At 35.0% G+C, this 19,261-nt stretch overlaps 1 protein-coding gene across 8 annotated transcripts in view; it reads right to left on the bottom strand.

Moving 5' to 3' along the window:
* RALGAPA1 (Ral GTPase activating protein catalytic subunit alpha 1) overlaps positions 1 to 19,261 on the bottom strand; it is a 297,306-nt gene that overhangs the window by 112,012 nt on the left and 166,033 nt on the right. For all 8 annotated transcript variants that reach the window (XM_012469045.3, XM_012469051.3, XM_021674917.2 and 5 more), the window contains 5 exons: positions 14,720 to 14,845; positions 9,253 to 9,311; positions 5,904 to 6,012; positions 4,494 to 4,604; positions 1,605 to 1,673 (listed from right to left, as the gene is read on the bottom strand). In XM_012469045.3, the coding sequence (XP_012324468.2) occupies positions 1,605 to 1,673; positions 4,494 to 4,604; positions 5,904 to 6,012; positions 9,253 to 9,311; positions 14,720 to 14,845 (474 nt within the window). The remainder of the gene's footprint in view (positions 1 to 1,604; positions 1,674 to 4,493; positions 4,605 to 5,903; positions 6,013 to 9,252; positions 9,312 to 14,719; positions 14,846 to 19,261) is intronic.

The following is a 19,261-nucleotide window of genomic DNA, read 5'->3' on the forward strand; positions in this document are numbered from 1 at the left end:
ATCGAGACCAGCCTTGCCAAGATAATAAAACCCCTGTCTTTAATAAAAATACAAAAATTAGCCAGGCATGGTGGTGTACACCTGTCATTCCAGCTACTTGGGTACCTGAGACATGAGAATCACTTGAACCTGGGAGACAGAGGTTGCAGTGAACCAAGACTGAGCCACAGTACTCCAGCTTGGGTGACAGAGTCAGATGACTCTGTCTCAAAAAATTTTTTTAAATTTAAAATAAAAAAAATAAAAATGGAGTATATGTCTATTTTAAAGATGAAGAATGTATTTATCAAGAGCTAAACAATCTCTTCAGATGGTATTTAAACTAAATATGAAAGGAAAGAATAAAAAGTTCTGAGGTAAACACATGAAATCAGTAAGAAATTATAATGGCAGATAGCAGGAAAGGACAAAAGTATAAAAGCTGCACGTAAGCCACAAACGAAAATAACTTGGAATAGGTACAGAAACATAACTATAGCTTCAGATTTCTGTAAATTAACTAAAACACAAGCAGTAAATAAAACAAACTTGAGATTTCAATACAATATGGTTAAGGGGAAGGAGACCTGGAGACCAGAACTCAAGACTGAGAAGTGACAAGGGAAGAGATGAGAGTAATTCTCAAAGGAAACTAATAGAATCTAGAGCAGCCTTGTCTAACAGAACTTTGTGCAATGATGAAAATAGTGTATATTTGCCCATGTGGCTATTAAGCACTTGATATTTGCAAAAGAGGAATTAAATTTTTAATGTGAACCTTAAATTTAATGTAAACTGAAAGCAATATACAGTTAGTAGCTACCACAGTGAACAGCACAGACCTACAGTCTCTACTACATTTATGTATAATGTCTGGCATATAATAAAAAAAAAGACATAGTAACAGGAAAATGAAACACATAGCCAAGAGGAAAAAAACCTCAATAGAAACGAAGTTAGTGATGACTCAGACATTGGATTTAGTAGCCAATGACTCTATTTTAATTATTATAAATACGTTAAAGAATTTATAAGAGAAGATGTATATAACTGATGAAGAAGTGCAGAATATCGGGTAAGATATGGAAACTTCAAAACAAAACAAAACAAAAAGAAACTCTAGAACTGGTAAATACAACATCTGAAAACATTAAAGAACCGTTATAATGAATTTACTGACGTAAATGTCACCTAGCAGAACGTTTTGGCGGACAGGGGAAATGTCTTCTTTTAAGTGACATATCTCTATATAGGATATCTTTACTTTTTATCTATATAGAAACAAGTGGCTGCCTTTAGAGGGGATTAATTCCTCAGAATTAATAATCTTCAGGCATAAGTAAGAACACAATTTGGCAGAATGTAGTGAAATAATTAGAGGTAGATAGAATGTCCTCTAAGATTCCTTACAATCTTGAGAAAAAGACTTTATCAAATGACCATGAAATGTGAACCAAAACATAATTTAATTATACTTAAATTACAGAAAGACATATTTCACACTATAGTTGATTCTGAATACAAAATGAATTTTTACCATGTAAATATATGTACCTTTAAAATTTTGAAATACAAATATTTTACTAAATAACCACACACTAAACATCAAACAAAATTTAAATTACCCTCTTGTCCATTTCATAAGATGAAGCTTCAGTACTTGGTAAAAGATGGGTAATAGTAGCTATTAGAATCTGTAAGCAAAAAGAAAATTTTTAAAAAGGAGCTCTATATATGTCAAATTAATGGTACATCCTAAAACTTAATTGTTAAAGCTAAAGTGATTCAAAACCTATTGCTGCAAATTTATCCTAAACATTTATCCTAAACACATTAACACTGTTTTTTCAAAGTAACGTTTAATAGGCAAGCTTTTCAAGTACACTTAACTATCTATTATTTACAATCCTCATGTACAGAACCAAAATTATAAATATATTCTGTCAACTATAAATGGATTTCTTCCCAATTAAAGGGGGCAAATCAATATGTATAAACACACAGAAAATATATGTTCATTATAGAAAAATTAAAAGATATAGATAAGAAAAAGACTAATAAAAACCATCATAGGCTGGGCACGGTGGCTCACATCTGCTTTGAGAGCCTGGGTGACAGAGACTCTGTCTCAAAACAACAAAAAAAACCACTGTAATCCTATGACCTGAAGAAATCTACTCTATTGCCTTTCCAGGCCTTTTGTTTAAATATATATATGCAAATATAAGCCTTTTTTTTTAAGTGACTTTTTATTTATTTCCATTTATTTATTTTTTTGAGATGGAGTCTCACTCTGCCACCCAGGTTGGAGTGCAATGGAGTGATCTTGGCTCTGGGTTCAAGTGATTCTCCTGCCTCAGCCTCCCAAGTGGCTGGGATTACAGGTGTGAACCACCACGCTCGGCTAATTTTGGTATTTTTAGTAGAAATGGGGTTTTGCCATCTTGGCCAGGCAAAGCTCAGGCCAGGCTGGTCTGGAACTCCTGACCTCAAGTGATCTGCCCACATTGGCCTCCCAAAGTGCTGGGATTACAGGCGTGAGCCACCGTGCCCAATCAAATGTGGCTTTTAAAATTAACATATATTATATACTAAATATTATATGAATAAATATAAAGTATGGAATACAAAGTAAATGAAAAAGACATTATTAAAAGAAGGTAAAATATTCATATACGGTGTTATCATTTACCCTAGAAATCATTTAGTCTCATTTAATATTTTTATGTATATGTTAAAAATGTATAGGTATATATTTATTCCATTTTTATTTTAGCTGCATTGTATGCTATTATATTTTAAGAAATTATTGCCTCAATGCAGTAAGTAGAAAAATTGCTCCAAATATACTTTATACAGAAAAAGACTTTACTCACTAGTGCAATACTTACTCACTACATTCAGTGCTGTAATAGAGGCTGGCAAGATGACTGAGTGGGAAAAGCATGGACTTTAGAATCTTATGGACTTGGGTCTGAGTCCTTAGTCTCTCAGCTGGTGACTGTTATTTAGTTATTAAATCCTCAGTTCTCTCATCTTAAATAAGGAGGGGGACTGGGAACAGGGAAGGGAATAACCTATCTCAAAAAACTTCGAAGAATTAAATGAGTTTTATATGAAAATGTGACTGATACATGGTAGATGTTTAATAAATATTAAGTTTCTGTCTTTCCTAAAAATGTTATGGAGACAGGAAGAATGATAAATTCCAATTAGGGAGAGTGATTTTTTTTTTTTTGAGACAAAGTCTTGCTCGGTCACCCAGGCTGGAGTGCAATGGTGCAATCTCAGCTTACTGCAAGCTCTGCCTCCCGGGTTCAAGTGATTCTCCTGTCTCAGCCTCCTGAGTAGCTGGGATTATAGGCACGGGCCACCATGCCCGGCTAATTTTTGTATTTCTAGTAGAGACAGGGTTTCACCATGTTGGTCAGGCTGGTCTCGAACTCCTGACCTTGTGATACACCTGCCTTTGCCTCCCAAAGTGCTGGGATTACAGGTGTGAGCCAATGCGCTGGGCAGGAATTTTTCTTTTTTGAGGAGATGGTATTTAAGCCAATCACTGAAAGATGAGGGCACTAGACAAGAGAAGCAAGGCATTTCATATAGGAGGAAGAAAACGAGGGGAATGTTTAAATGATAAGCAGACTCAGTTGCCTGAACAACATGGCATTTCAAAGGAATCTGTATATAATTCTTAAAAAAACTGTTGGGTTCTCCTCTGGAGGCTTTGAATTCAGAGGTAAAGAATTTGGGCTTTATTTTATAGTCAAAGGAAAATCAGAGATTTTTTTAGGGGGGTAAGTGATACGATAAGAGTCATGTAAATGTGAATGATGACGTGAAGAGCAAGACCACACAAACCAGGAGAATGCTATAGCAGTATCTCAGGAAAGAAATAATGAAGGACTGAAATATTCAGATGTTGTAGGAAGCACAGGAGACACTGAATTAAAAAGAACAAAAATTCACAAATGATTGGTTAAAGAGAAAATAAAAATAATAATGTTCTGATTTTGGTAAATGGAATGACAGTTATGTTTTCCACACTTAAGAGGGAATGAAATGGGAATGAAGCAGCATATATGTTTATAAAGATGATGACATAAGTTTATACATAGCATTTAATTTTCACTACAACTGATAAACTGTTTTTTGCTTGACTGTTTGTTGAGACAGGGTCCTGCTATGTTATCTAGGCTGGTCTCAAACTCCTGGCCTCAAGGAATGCTTCCAACTCAGTCTCCTGAAGTGCCTGGATTACAGGCATAAGTCAACGGGCTTGGCCTAATAAATTGTTTCTAGTGCTTTTACTTTGTCCAAAACCAGGATTACAATCTTCTAACATAAAAGACAAGAAAACTGTCATGAACTTTGATACCACAAAAAACATGGATAGTCATTATTTAGCTATGCAAAAGAAAATTAAAACTATTAAATAATTTTACAGTTCAGAGTATCCAAATCGAAAAAAAAATTTTAATAAGGTCATAATAAGTAAATGAGAAATTACTTACTTGTATAATTTTCAAGGGAGAATCAGGCTGATAAATCTGAAGTCTAGGCACATAATGAACCAGCATGTGAAGCATGTTACAAGCTACGTGGGCTACCGTTTTATTAGTAAACTGCAATAATAAACAAATTGTTATAAAAATTTTCTTGGTGAACTTCTCATCAACGTATTATCTGCTCAAAAATTTTACATGTCATACATTTTGTGTCATCCTACATTTATGAGTGATTAAGGTAAATCTCCAGTTGCAAAATAAAAAAATCACAACACATTCCAAAGACACATACAACTTTAATTTTTCTTTGTAATGTTTGTCCTCATTTAGGTTTTGTTGCATTTTCTCATGTGGATTTATGCAATGGCCTCTAAACCACTATTCTTATTAGCAATTATCAATCTTTGCCCCATTCCAATCTACGATTCACCACACTTCCAAATTAATCTTCTACAGCACTGTTCTGATCCTGACATTATGTTTAAAACTCAGATGACTCCCCAATGGCATAAAGACAAACTTTTTATGCTTCTCTGTGTCCAAATTTCACCCACACTTCAAACCCCAATGTGTCTCCTCTTTTACAGTCTTCTCTGATAACTAAGTCAAAGTGGTTTCTGTTTCTTCTAAACTCAATCAGCACTTTATATTATTAACTCAGTTTATATCATATAACCTTTTAGTACTCTCAGGTTTTTATGTTTTATTATTCTCATTTCAATCTTTTTCAGCTTTATTAAGATCTTGAAGCTAGTATTTATAATTTTTTCCTATTGTTATCCCTCACTCTGTCTAGCAACGTGCCTCATAGTGTATACTTAGAAATATACATCAAGTAACTATTATTTAAAAATATATATTAGCTACTTTATATCTTTAGAGTCTTATTTACAAGTATTAAAACAACAATAATATCATGCATCCTTTCATAAACAAAAAGTACTCATTTACTCATTCAGACTCTCCAAATAATTACATTATTGCTACTGACAAAATCTTGTTCTGTCTACAAAGAAGGCACTTGAAAAAGATAAAGCAAAGAAACTGAACAGCTCAAGAGTTCAGGGAGTGGTATTAAAGATCAAAGAATAGTAAGTTACAAAAATACTAGTTAAAAAAACCCAGAAAAACCCTGTATGTTTTCAATGGTGGGTTTCCTTTTTTAGAAGTGTACCATGTATAGCTTAGGGGAAAGCCAAATACATAAAAAGTTGGGATAAAATGGGTCACCATAAAAATACCCTAAATTCAAGAAATAGAACAATTTTTAAAGAAAGAGTCAGGATCAAGAAAATAATAGAATAAAGTAACAAAAACATTTACTAAATGTTATACAAGATATAATTAATATTTGGAGAAAAAATAACCATGTATTCTCTACTATCTTAACATATTTCACTAAACAGTTTTCTTTACCTTTAAGGACACACAAATCACATTCAGAGCTTCCTTAATTTGAGGATGATGAGACTCATGGACTAGTTCTTCACAAATCCAGATACCTAAACTGCAAAGTGCTACACACCTGCAAAAAAGGCAAACAACGGTTACATAAAATGAAGCCACCACCACAAACACCAACCACAATCAACTGACACAGAATAAACATGCACTATTTTAAGTGAATTAATGAATTTGTCATTCTAAACATTAACTGGTAACCAAAGAAGAGAAAGCATAAAGACAGCACAATTCCAAAACTCCTGAGCCTAATTTTCTATTACAATTTACTACCAAGGCTACAGGCTGGGATACCACACACGTTCTTTAAAAATCCATGTCAACAGACTGACATTGCTATAAAACTTCAAAAGCAAAATATAACCTGCTTTCAAAATGGGGAAAGTGTAATTTTATTGACTGACAACAGCACAATGAACTTAAGTAAAAACATGAAGCTGATGGAATACATTAAATATTTTTGTATCTTTTACATTTAACACAGCAAGCTTTAAATTAGTTTTTAAAAATTGAGAACATAAATTTTATGTAATTTATTTTAAAATCCAACAGAAACAGAACTTGTAGGATTTTTATCCTGTTCCCCAATGGATTGCAACCTTCATTTCTGCAGCAATATAATTTCAGCTGGGTGTCAGCTTGAAGAGAGTTATTTAATGATTAGAATGGGTAAGGATTCTATTAGTGTGTTCAAGTTTAGGTTTCTGATAAAGTGTATAATAGTACTAGTATAAAAACAGTCACCTTCTTTTAGTATCCTGTTATATGTGCCATGTCCCGATACCGATATTCTTGAATTCAGTGGAATACTAAACTTCAGAAAAATTCAATGCAGATTTTTCCTCCTTAACATAGCAGATCAGAAGTTCTTAAGTCTCTTCTTTCAGGCTAGAGTGTGTTAAGGCTACCAAACTGTTTACTATCAAAATTACCTGAAAGTCTTCTAGACGAAGTCTACTACTTTATTTTTTCCCTGCTGTTGTTCACCCATAAATCCTAGGTAATATTTGTAGCACTAAATAACCAAGTTTCAGGTTTAGCTATGGAAACATCTATAATCCTAAAGCAACAATAAACTCTCAAGTGAAGTAAAGCTCTCCTTGGATGCAGCTAACTAAAGGCAGAGACTGGGAGTACAAATGTTTAACAATTTTTATTGTAACAAGAGAAGGAAAGAAGGAAAGAGGAGGTATTTCTTGCACGTACAGTTTCTTATATCCCCATCCACAAGATGTAAAAATAATGTAGATTATTCCCAGCATATAGCTCAACTCTCTGCTCCTGCTCAGACTGGGAGTATAAGTTTTCTGTTTTTTTTTTTTTTTTAGACAGAGTCTCTCACTCTGTCTTGCCCAGGCTGGAGTGTAGTGGCCTGATATCGGCTCACTGCAACCTCCACCTCCTGGGTTCAAGCAATTCTCCTGCCTCACCCTCCTGAGTAGCTAGGACTATCAGCATACACTACTACACCTGGCTAATATTTTTTTTATTTTTAGTAGAGATGGAGTTTCACCATGTTGGCCACGGTGGTCTCGAATTCCTGACCTCAGGTGATCCACCCACCTTAGCCTCCCAAACTGCTCAGATTACAGGTGATCTACCAGTCTTGGCCTCCCAAAGTGCTGAGATTACAGGTGTGAGCCACCATGCCTGGCCTGGGGGTGTAAGTTTCTAAAAAAAGATATACTGAAAAGGTATAGAAAAACAAGTTGAGACAATGCTTATGTTCAACTTCTGGGGTTTTTCCATACTCTCAATAACACAAGTTGTGTTAATGATTCCCAGGTCTACCTCTAGGCAGCTATGTTTCAGGCTTCCATATTCTTCTACTTGAGAGGCAACATGTTTTTTTTTTTTTTTTTTTTTTAAAAGCAAAAGATCTATAGTCTTTAAGCACTAGGGCCAAACTTGTTATTGCCACTTATTAGTTGTGCATCTAATAAGACTCTGAAGACAAACTGCCAGGGTTCTGTCATATCTAGATGATAGAGCAGGTTATTGAAATTTTCTGGGTTCTAGTTTTCTTTTCTATTAAAAGGTAGATGAAAATTATACCTGTCTCATAGAGGTTATCACAAAGTTCAATGAGATAATAAATATAAGGTACTTAGAACAGTGCCTGGGTTCTGTTCTAAAAGGACTTTTTAAAAATGCTACCTAGCTTGCTTCTATCCCCTGCCCCCCACAGCTATGTATTCTTAGAGACTTACTGTTAACTTCCTATATATCCGTATCTGGCTAGCAAAACCGGAAGAAGAGAATGATTCTTTAAACTCTCAAAATTGTGATGGGAATTAAATGAAACAATATTATATGAAAATCCTTGTAAACTTATATGAAAACCCTTGTAAACTTAATTGGGATTAGCATAAAGAATAATTTTCTCAAAAATATTTGTTTTTAGTTAGCTTGGCTAGTAAGTGAGAAAAATATGCAATTAAATTTTTTAAAACTGGAGCTATGGCTTATTTTAAATAAATAGTTCACTGTACATTATATTTATTCACTGGAAAAAGATTTAAATTAGAATCAAAATCTAAATAGTCAAAGCCATGATCTGTACCTTTTGAACTTTGGGTCAAAAAATGTGTAGATGATTGGAAAACAGGAGCTTTGCAGAGATGTAAATCTGAGGAGTAGTAGCACAGACTAATGTTGTGGCAAATGAAATACTATTTGAATTAGCATCAAGAAATATAAAACACGACTTAATGTTATTTTGGGGAAGAGAAGGAACATGGTGTGCTACTAGCAACCTGCTAATTTAAATCTCAAAATTTTTCGGAGAGATTTTGTAAAACAGAGAAAATGTCAGCTTTTATTTCTTAAGACATTTAGAAAAAAATCTAAAACTATTACTTATATTCTATTTTTAAAAATCTTGATCAAATATTTATAACCATTAAAATTATTTTCTTAGATACATTACTTTCTATAATAAAGTATTTTCTTTTAATTCAATTAAAAAATTTATTGGGTACCTACTACTGCATTTCAAGGTACGGCATAAAGACGATGACAAATATAATTGAACAATAAAATGTACTTAAATAAAATTAAAACATTATTTTAGAGATAAACAGTGAAGTTATTGAAAAAGGTGACTAGCATTTTGTTTATCAAGAAAGGTTAGTACTTAAATCATGAAAAAAAGTAAGAGTACTTAATCATTGAAATAACTAAACTTATAATTCAGAATGGCTTTAATGTATCTAAAACAATCTGGGCTGCTATAAAAATTCAGTCAACTTCTAAAATTCCAAACACAGAATACTTATGTTCAATGTAAGAATATCCTACCTACCGTGCAGGACCAGAGGGCTCATCTCTTGCCGAGCTTAATACGGTTTTGATTATAAGTTCCTAAAATAAGGCGGAAATAGTTAACAGCAATGACTGTGATTTGACTCATTCATTCTACAAATATTTATTAAGTGGCTATTAGAACAGTCACTGTTTTCATGTACACACTTTCAATAAAGAATCCGATATTATTTATAAAAGTAGATAAGTAAAGTTTCTGAAATTTATAGGTAAAAGTATATGTTCAGAAAATATTCTTCCTTATTAGAAGAGTGATAGAGGCAGATAATTAAAGTAGAATTAATTGCTCAAAGCTGTGAAGATTTTTTAAATTTTGAGAAAGATCATTAAAAGTCAGAACCGGATGGCTTCACCAGTGAATTCTACAAATATTTAAAGAAGAATTTGAGTAGTTTCCTTCTCAAACATTTCCAAAATACTGAAAATGAGAGGATACTTCAAAACTCATTTAAGAGGCCAGCATTACCCTGACATCAAAAGTCAGACAAGGGCATTACCAAAAAAAAAAAAAAAAAAAAAATTACAGGCCAACATCTCTGGTGAATATAGATACAAAAATCCTCAATAAAATACTAGCAAACCAAAATTCATCAGAACATTAAAAGGATGAAGTAGGATTTATCACTGTGCTGCAAAGATGGTTCAACATATACAAGGCAATAAAAGCAATACATCACATTAACAGAACAAAGGATAAAAACATTATCTCAATAGGTGAAGAAAAAGCATTTAAGTAGAATACATAGCTCAAAGGTATATATGAATATCCTTTCATGATAAAATACAAAATTTTTTTACATGAAAAATACGACATCTTTTCATGATAAACACTCTTATGAGGTATAAGAGGCATGTACCTCAACATAAGCTAACATCATAATCAACAGCTAAAAGCTGAAAGGTTTTACTTTAAGATTAGGAACAAGATAAAGATGCCCACTCTCACCACTTCTATTGAACATAGTTTTGGAAGTGCTAGCCAGAGCAATTAGGCAGAAAAAAGAAAAGGCACCATCTTGGAAAGAAAGAATGAAAACTGTCTCTGTCTGCAGATGACATAATCTAATAAATAAAAAAACCCTACAGACTCTACCAAAAAACTGTTAGAACCAATAAAGTCAGTAGAGTAGCAGGAAACAAAAACATAAAAATCAGTTGTGTTTCTATACACTGTGAACTATATGAAAAATTAAGAAAATAATCCCACTTAACAATAGCATTGAAAATAACAAAATACTTAGGAATACATTTAACAAAAGAGATAAAGATCTGTACGCGAAAAACTATAAAACACTCATGAAAGAAAGAGAAAAAGACAGAAATATATAGAAACATATCCTGTGTCCATGGATTACAAAATTATTAAAATGTCCATAAAATCCAAAGCAATCCACTTCTGGGTATATATATATATCCAAAGGAAATGAAATTAGTATGTCAAAGATAAGTGCACTACCATGTTCACTGCAGAATTATTTATAATAGCCAAGATACGGAAAAAACCTAAGGGTTCCCTGAAGGACTAATGGATAAAGAAAATGTGACACACCCACACACATACAAGAACACACACACAAGAGAATACCACTCAGCCTTTAAAAAGAAGGATATCTTGTCATTTATGACAATATGAATCAACCTGGAGGACATGACATTATGTGTGAAATATGTGAGGCATGGAAAGACAAATACTGCATGTTCTCACCTACATGTGGAATATAAAAAGTTGAAGTCTTGGAAGGAGTGAGTAGAATTGTAGTTAGCAGGGGCTAGGGAGTGGGTGAAACAGGAAAATGTTGGTTAAAGGGTATGAAGTCTCAAATGTGCAGAATGACTAAATTCTGGAGCCTAATGTATAGCATGGTGACTACAGTTAACAATACGGTACCAGTATCGTACACCTGAAATCTACTAAGACAGCAGATCTTGGTTGCTCTTATGCCCCCTCACCAAAAAAAAAGTAACCATGTGAGGTGATGGATATGTTATCTAGCTTGATGTTTACCACACTGTATATGTGTATCAAGACATCATATTGTACACCTTAGATATGCACAATTTTTGTCAATTTTACCTCAATAAAGCTAAGGGAGAAATATTCATCCTTAATAATTTGTAAAGTATGATAATGAATTTTGAGATGTTAAAATATTAGTTAAAATTATGTAAATGAATAAACTATTCAAAACGGAGAAAACAGAAGAAATACAAGGGTAAAATACTGAAGTCCGTGTATGTTTAGCAAGCAGAGAAAAGAAAAATAGTCTATTAAGGAGTCAGGATACTTAGGCAAGAAGTAAATCAAGATAGATCTGCGCAACAAAAGATGAAGAGACATTCAGAAAGGACAGAAACATCAACAGGATCAAATATTACAGTGGCTAAGGAGAACAAAAATGCCATTAGATTTGATGATTAAGAATTTTGTTCATTGGTTTAAAAAAATCATTCATACATTCATTCAATAATCATTTATCAGTGATATACAATGTAAATTCCTTGAGAGCATCAACCTTTGACTTTGTAAATTCAGCATTTAGTCCAATTGATAGCTATGCGAGCTTTCTATGTAATATAGTTTGTCTTAAGGGCTGGAGACAAGAAGTTAGCTAAAATGCTGTACTTATCTAAGAAGTTTACAGTTCACAGAGAGAGAGAGAGACAGATTTGTAAACAAACAACTAAAATACAGAATCGAGTAATATAAAATATGCAGGCAAATCCATAAAGACAGAACATAAATCTGAGTTGCCAAGAGTTTGGGGTAGGGAGATGTATACAAGGGTTTCTTTGGTGATGATGAAAATGTTCTAATATTGACTGTGATGATGGCTGCACAATTCTGTGACTATACTAAACACTATTAAATGAGTGAACTGTAAAACCAAAAAAAAAAAACAAACAAGCTGGTAAGTACAAAGTTCTGTGTGAGCAAATAACTCATCTTAGAAGTCATAAAAGACTTCACAAAGGGTTCTTAGATAAATAGGATTCTGAAAGACAACTAAAGTCAGAAATTGTGATTCTATGTGTTTGGGGCGATAAAGAGAGGCAAAAAGAGGACAGCAATTATATATGACACTTCAGTAGGAGAAAATAGTTTTTCCAAAGCATAAAACCAAGAAGCTCCATGTGGCTGTAGTTTAGAGTATATGGAATCTGGTTTTGGTGAAAATGTAAAAATCAAATATGATAACCATGGCATGTAACTTTCCCTTTAAATCTTCATTTCCTGACTAAGAAAAATTATTACTTTTTTTTCCTTTCTTCAATATTATTAGAACTGGCTCTTATTTTGGAGATTTTTTTTTCATACAAAAATTTTTTTCTCTTACTTTGGAGATTTTTTTTTAAATCACGTCAGCCATTACTGCCTACACAAAGGCCAACAGAGAACAAGGCTGCTCTGAAACGCAGATGCAGATAGTATATAGTAAGTGAGGTTAACCCCTAACTCACTCAAAACTACATTAATAAATTAAAACTACAGCTCATCTTTGGCCTTCAAAATCTCCTGAATAAAAGAAACCATAGTTTCTGACGTACCTTCAGAACAGTAAAAAAAAAAAAAAAAAAAGAAACCATAGCTATTACATCTTTGAAGGGCAAAGGTCAATTTATATAGTTTTTATTGTGTCACTGCAAATTTGCATTGACCCTTATGATTTTATATATAATTCAAGTTCACTTGTTTAACAAATGATTTCCTTTTTCTTGGGGGGTGGGCAGGGGACAAGGTCTTGCTCTGTCATGCAGGCTGGAGTGCGGTTGCACAATCATGGCTCAAGTGATCTTCACACCTCAGCCTCCGAAGTAGCTGGAACCACAGGTGTGTGCAACCATGCCCAGCTAATTTTTTTATTTTTTGTAGAGACAACGTCTCCCTATGTTGCCCAGACCGGTCTTGAACTCCTGGACTCAAGCAATCCTCCCACCTTGGCTAGGATTAAAGGCATGAGCCACCATGTCCGGCCTAACAAATGATTTCTGAGTATATACTAGGTGTCAAGCAGTATGTTAGGATATGATGATACAGCAAAAAGTAAGACCTTGTGATGTATATCTGTCTGAAGTAGAAGTCAGACATTGAACAAGTAATTACAAGTATGATAAACATAACAAAGAGAAATATGGATGCTATAGAAAGTGTATGCAACACTCCTAACATAAACTGGATTGTTTTTTAAACTTCAGAAAAAGCTAGTTAAAAAACAAACAAACAAAAAATAAAAACTATCTGCTTAGCACCTGAGGAGCTATGTCTCCCCTCTCTCAGCACTTCTAATTCTAGGGACCAATTCAGGTCAAATACAAAGACCATCTGGCAATTACTGTGACAAGCACAACTTCTTAGGACTGTTAAACCCTTGGGAATTTATAATGTACAGCCATTCAGTTAAGTAAGGAAGGTCTCAGTAAAAGACAGGTCTTAACTTACTGAAGGAATTAATTACCAACAGGCACCTTGCTGGGCTCAGAGCACTAACTGCTTTTCTACCAGAAAAATTTTAAAGGCTTATTAACAAGGGTCATGTGGCATGTCTGCTCCTAACTGGACACAATTTTCTTTCTTTTTTTTTAAAGGATTAATATCTGTGGTAGGTTCCACTGGCAACTGTATAGTCACATTAATTTTGTACCATCTACTGTTCAAGCCCCTTAATGCTTCAGGTACATAGGATCTCCACCCCAATGCCATAGAATTTTCCATTACTATGCTTGACTCATCACACTGAAAAACTGGGAGAGGGAGAGAGTCTAATGTGCAGGTTTAATTTACCATCTCAATCTTAGAAGCTTTACATTAGCAGCACAGTATCTGGCTCATGGGATATTTCAATAAGTGTTTGGTGAGTGAATGAATCCTAAGAGGTAGACATGTGAGTATGTTCAGTAACAAGAAAAAGGTTCTAAAGCAGTTTTATTTATTTATTATTTATTTATTTATTTATTTATTTATTTATTTATTTTTTGAGACGGAGTCTTGCTCTGTCACCAGGCTGGAGTGCAGTGGCACAATCTTGGCTCACTGCAACCTCTGCCTCCTGGGTTCAAGCGATTCTTCCGCCTCAGCCTCCCAAGTAGCTGGGAACACAGGCGCGTGCCACCACGCCTGGCTAATTTTTTTGTATTTTTAGTAGAGACGGGGTTTCATCGTGTGGGCCAGGATGGTCTCGATCTCTCGACCTCGTGATCCACCCACCTCGGCCTCCCAAAGTGCTGGGATTATAGGCGTGAGCCACCGCTCCCGGCTCTAAAGCAGTTTTAAACACAAAAAAGGATATGCTCCTAACGAACATTCCATCCTTTGTGTCTGGAGGATATGGCTAGTGTTCTTTAACAATTGTGTCGATTTCAAAAAGAAAAGAAAGAATACAAATTTTATTGCATATACTTTATGATCATAAAATAATTTAAGTGCTAAAAATTAGCATCTGATTTCTTACCTTAACATCTGTAAACTGAGACATAGCAACATCAGGAATGTTGGGATGAAGGGAAGGCAGTTCACAATATAAGTTGGGAAAGCAAACCAAAGATCCCAGAAGAACTTGTGCTTCTACTCTTGGTGCCTGTGTATCACATTTTAAAAATATACTGGTGTTATGAAATTATCAGAAAAGTTGCTTTATTATCCAACTACATTAGACGGGGAAGTGTTATATAAAACAAAATTTAAAAAGGAAAGGGAAAACACAAAAAGATTTAAGTTTCCATTCATAATTTCCACATCAACTACTGTTAGTGTCAATAAATGCAATAAACAAGTAACAGAGCTTTCCTCAAATCAGTCATAGTTAATAAGACTGTAAAAAGAAATACACCTTAGCTACAAGCATCAGTTTACCCTAATAATAAGTAAAAACATAAATAATTTTAAAGGTAACTCACACATTGTGATATATTGTTCTAATAAGCTGATGACTTAATTTACTAGATTATATTTATTACCAAGGATGAATAAATAAAGAAGAAAATACATTAACTATATGAAAGAGAAACTAATCTAGATGGTTTTTATGATATGCACGTAAGAAAAGCATTGCCTATACCACTTACTAGAAGCAACATTAGAAATTGTCTGGACTGCAGATGAAGGTAACTTTTCACCCTTTTTCCTTAGCTGTATTAAGCCATTCTGAAGTGCCAACACTGAATATTTCTTTTTTCTCTTCTGCCTTCTTACATGACCACCAAACATCAACATCCACCTACTAATATATTGTCTTATTTCTAAAACATCTGCAAATTGATTTATATGTTTAATAATACCTAACAAAAATGCTAAACACAAATCTATTAGAAATATAATATTTCTATTCACATAAATTAAGAACCAATCTCCAAGAGGATTTTCACATCTGAATAAATATTGTAATAGAGGCAATGGTGTAGTACTCTCTTACGTGATTTTCAACAAAACAACTCTTTTCTAGATTAAAAAACAATCCATATTTAAAGATACAGAGCAGCAGTATAAAAGGACAGTAATTACAATCAGGAGAAGGGCACAGAAAAAAAAAGGGGCAGTGAACTCACATTCACCATTCCAATTTAAAATAAAAGTTATCTTATAAAAATCAAAGTGATCCAAAAAAAAATCAATATTTAACAAATGAGATCAGCTGAGAGTTTTTCTGTATAGGTAGATCAGGTAACTGTGAATATTCAGGTATGTGGATATTATGGGGGCAGACCTGGAATGTGATCATAATTAAGAAAGGCAAAAGGAAATCAATTATTTTATAATATGCTTAAGGGGGTGGGGGGCAGAAGGCATTAACAGAAGGATGATATGAATAGAATCTAAGATAAGAATACAAAGAGCAAGATTTGGACTATGTGTTTCCTTTATTTTTTGAGAAGGAGTTTCACTCTATTGTCACCCAGGCTGGAGAGCATGGCACCATCTCAGCTCACTGCAACCTCTGCCTCCCAAGTTCAAACAATTCTCCCACCTCAGACTCCCCAGTAGCTGGGATTACAGACATGCGCCACCACGCCTAATTTTTGTACTTTCAGTAGAGATAGGGTTTCACCATTGTTGGCCAGGCTGGTCTTGAACTCCAGACCTCAAGTGATCCGCCTGTGTCGGCCTCCCAAAGTGCTGGGATTACAAGCATGAGCCACTGTGCCCAGACTGGACTAGGTATTTTTAACACCATCAGAGAAAAAGACTTGTTTTAACCTCACTGTGGAGATATGTTAGGCTTGATTCTTGCAATGATTTGGTTTCCTATGCAGCCTTTCTCAACAGTGTCCCTCATGTGAACCAGAGAATGCAAAAAATGACTATATTCTACATTTTCTCAAGGATGTTACATAATGCATAGTATTAGACACATAAGAGAGAAGTTAGTTAGCCATTTAAAATTGATTAGTCAGATAAAATAGATGCCTTGGGACACTAGGGCTTAATTCTCCTGCAGAATCTTGAAAAAAGCTGCAGGAAATGTGCTGACTAGTCATCTGGAATAACCCATTGAACAGTAATAGTCTTCCCAGTAAATTAATAAAAATGGCATTGGTTTATATATTAGCATCTTCTGAATTCTATCAACTTTTGCTAGTATCAAAGAGATTTATCATCTGTATACTCTGATTATACTATAATAACCCTGTAACTTGTTTACCATCTCTAATTTGTCTCCCATTAATTTACTCCTAGATTAATACTGATTTAATGTTCCCAAAGAATGGATTCAATCATATCTCTCATCACCTTAAAAAATTTTAACTGTTTATCTAATATAGCATTATAACCTGATTCCTGGCATTCAAGACCTTTTCAAAATGTAGTCTAAAGCAGTGCTTCTCAATCTTTAACCAATGATTTTGCCAATTATTTGTGATCTAGTTAAAATGCAGATTCTGATTCAGTAAATAGGTCTGGGATGGGGTCTGAGATTCCGCATTACTAATAAGCACCCAGATCATGCCAAATGTTTCTGGTGTGCAGATCACACTTTGGGAAGCAAAGATCTAAAGTACCTTTCTAAGGGGGCCTTCATACACTGTTGGTAGGAATGTAAATTAGTATAGCTGCTATGGAGAACAGTATGGAGGTTCCTCAAAAAATCAAAAAAAGAACTTCCATATGATCTAGCAATTCCACAATTGGGTATATATCCAAAAGAAAGGAAATCAAGATAACAAAAAGATATCTGCACTCCTGTGTTTACCTCACACTATTCACAATAGACAAGACATAGACTCAACTTACCTGCCCATCAACAAATGAATGGATAAAGAAAATGTGGTATTTATTTTGTTTTTTTTGAGACAAAGTCTCACTCTATCACCCAGGCTGGAATGTAGTGACACAATCTTGGCTGACTGCAACCTCCGCCTCCCGAGTTCAAGCAATTCTCCTGCCTTAGCCTCCTGAGTAGCTAGGATTACAGGCACCTGCCACCACGTCCAGCTAATTTTCCTATTTTTAGGAGAGATGAGGTTTCACCATGTTGGCCAGGCTGGTCTTGAACTCCCGACCTCAGGTTATCCGCCCGCCTTGGCCCTCCAAAGTGCAGGGATTACAGGTATGAGCCACCGTGCCCGGTCAGAAAATGTGGTATTATACCCAATGAAATATTATCTAGCCATGAAAAAGAACAAAATTCTGTCATTTGCAGCAACATGAGTAGAAGTGTATAACATTATGTTAACTGAAATAAGCCAAGCACAGAAAGACAAATGCCATATGTTCTCTTTCATATGTGGAAGTTAAAGTGGATTTCATGAAGATAATAGATTGGTGGTTACCAGAGGCCTGAAAGGGGGGAAAGGAAGAAAGAAGGGGGGAAAATAGGCCGGGCGCGGTGGCTCAAGCCTGTAATCCCAGCACTTTGGGAGGCCGAGGCGGGTGGATCACGAGGTCAAGAGATCGAGACCATCCTGGTCAACATGGTGAAACCCCGTCTCTACTAATACAAAAAAAAAAAAAAAATTAGCTGGGCACGGTGGCGCGTGCCTGTAATCCCAGCTACTCAGGAGGCTGAGGCAGGAGAATTGCCTGAACCCAGGAGGCGGAGATTGCGGTGAGCCGAGATCGCGCCATTGCACTCCAGCCTGGGTATCAAGAGCGAAACTCCGTCTCAAAAAAAAAAAAAAAAAAAAAAAAAAAGAAAGAAGGGGGGAAAATAATATAAATGTATTTAAAGTGTAATGCCAGACATGGTGGCTCACACCTGTAATCCCAGCACTTTGGGAGGCTGCGGTGGGCAGATCACCTAAGGTCAGGAGTTTGAGACCAGTCTGGCCAAAATGATGAAACTCTGTCTCTAGTAAAAATACAAAAATTAGCCCAGCGTGGTGGCATGTACCTGTAGTCCCAGCTATTTGGGAGGCTGAAGCAGCAGAATCACTTGAACCCGGGAGGTGAAGGTTGCAGTGAGCCAAGATCACAACACTGCACTCCACCCTGGGTGACAGAGCAAGACTCTGTCTCCAAAACAAAACAAAAAAAATCATGTACATTAAACAATAATAGGCCAGGTGTTCATGCCTGTAATTCCAGCACCTTAGAAGGCTAAGGTGGGGAGGATTACTTGAGCCCAGGAATTCAAGACCAGCCTGGGCAACATGGTGAGAGACCCTGTTTCTACAAAAAATTAAAAACATTACCAGGCACGGTGCCCGGGACTACAGGTGTATGCCTATAGTCTCAGCTACTTGGAAGGATGATGTGGGAGGACTGCTGAAGCCCAAGAGGTAAAGGCTGCAGTCAGCCTCGAGTGGGCCACTGCACTCCAGCCTGTGCAACAGAGCAAGACCCTGTCTCAAAACAAAACAAAACAAAATTTAAATTAATAAAAAATTATAAAAATGGTAAATTAGATATGTATATTTTACCTCAGTAAATTTTTTTTAAAAAATAAAGTAACTTTCTGTTCTTTCTACCTATTACACTCTTACGGATTAACTAGCTTCTAAACAAAATGGACTATTTGTCATTCCTTGAATACATCTCACTCATGCCTGTTTACTTC

This window comes from Aotus nancymaae, unplaced genomic scaffold (assembly GCF_030222135.1).
Source record: "Aotus nancymaae isolate 86718 unplaced genomic scaffold, 86718_ANA_hifiasm-v0.15.2.pri h1tg000062l, whole genome shotgun sequence".
Classification (NCBI taxonomy): Eukaryota; Metazoa; Chordata; class Mammalia; order Primates; family Aotidae; genus Aotus; species Aotus nancymaae.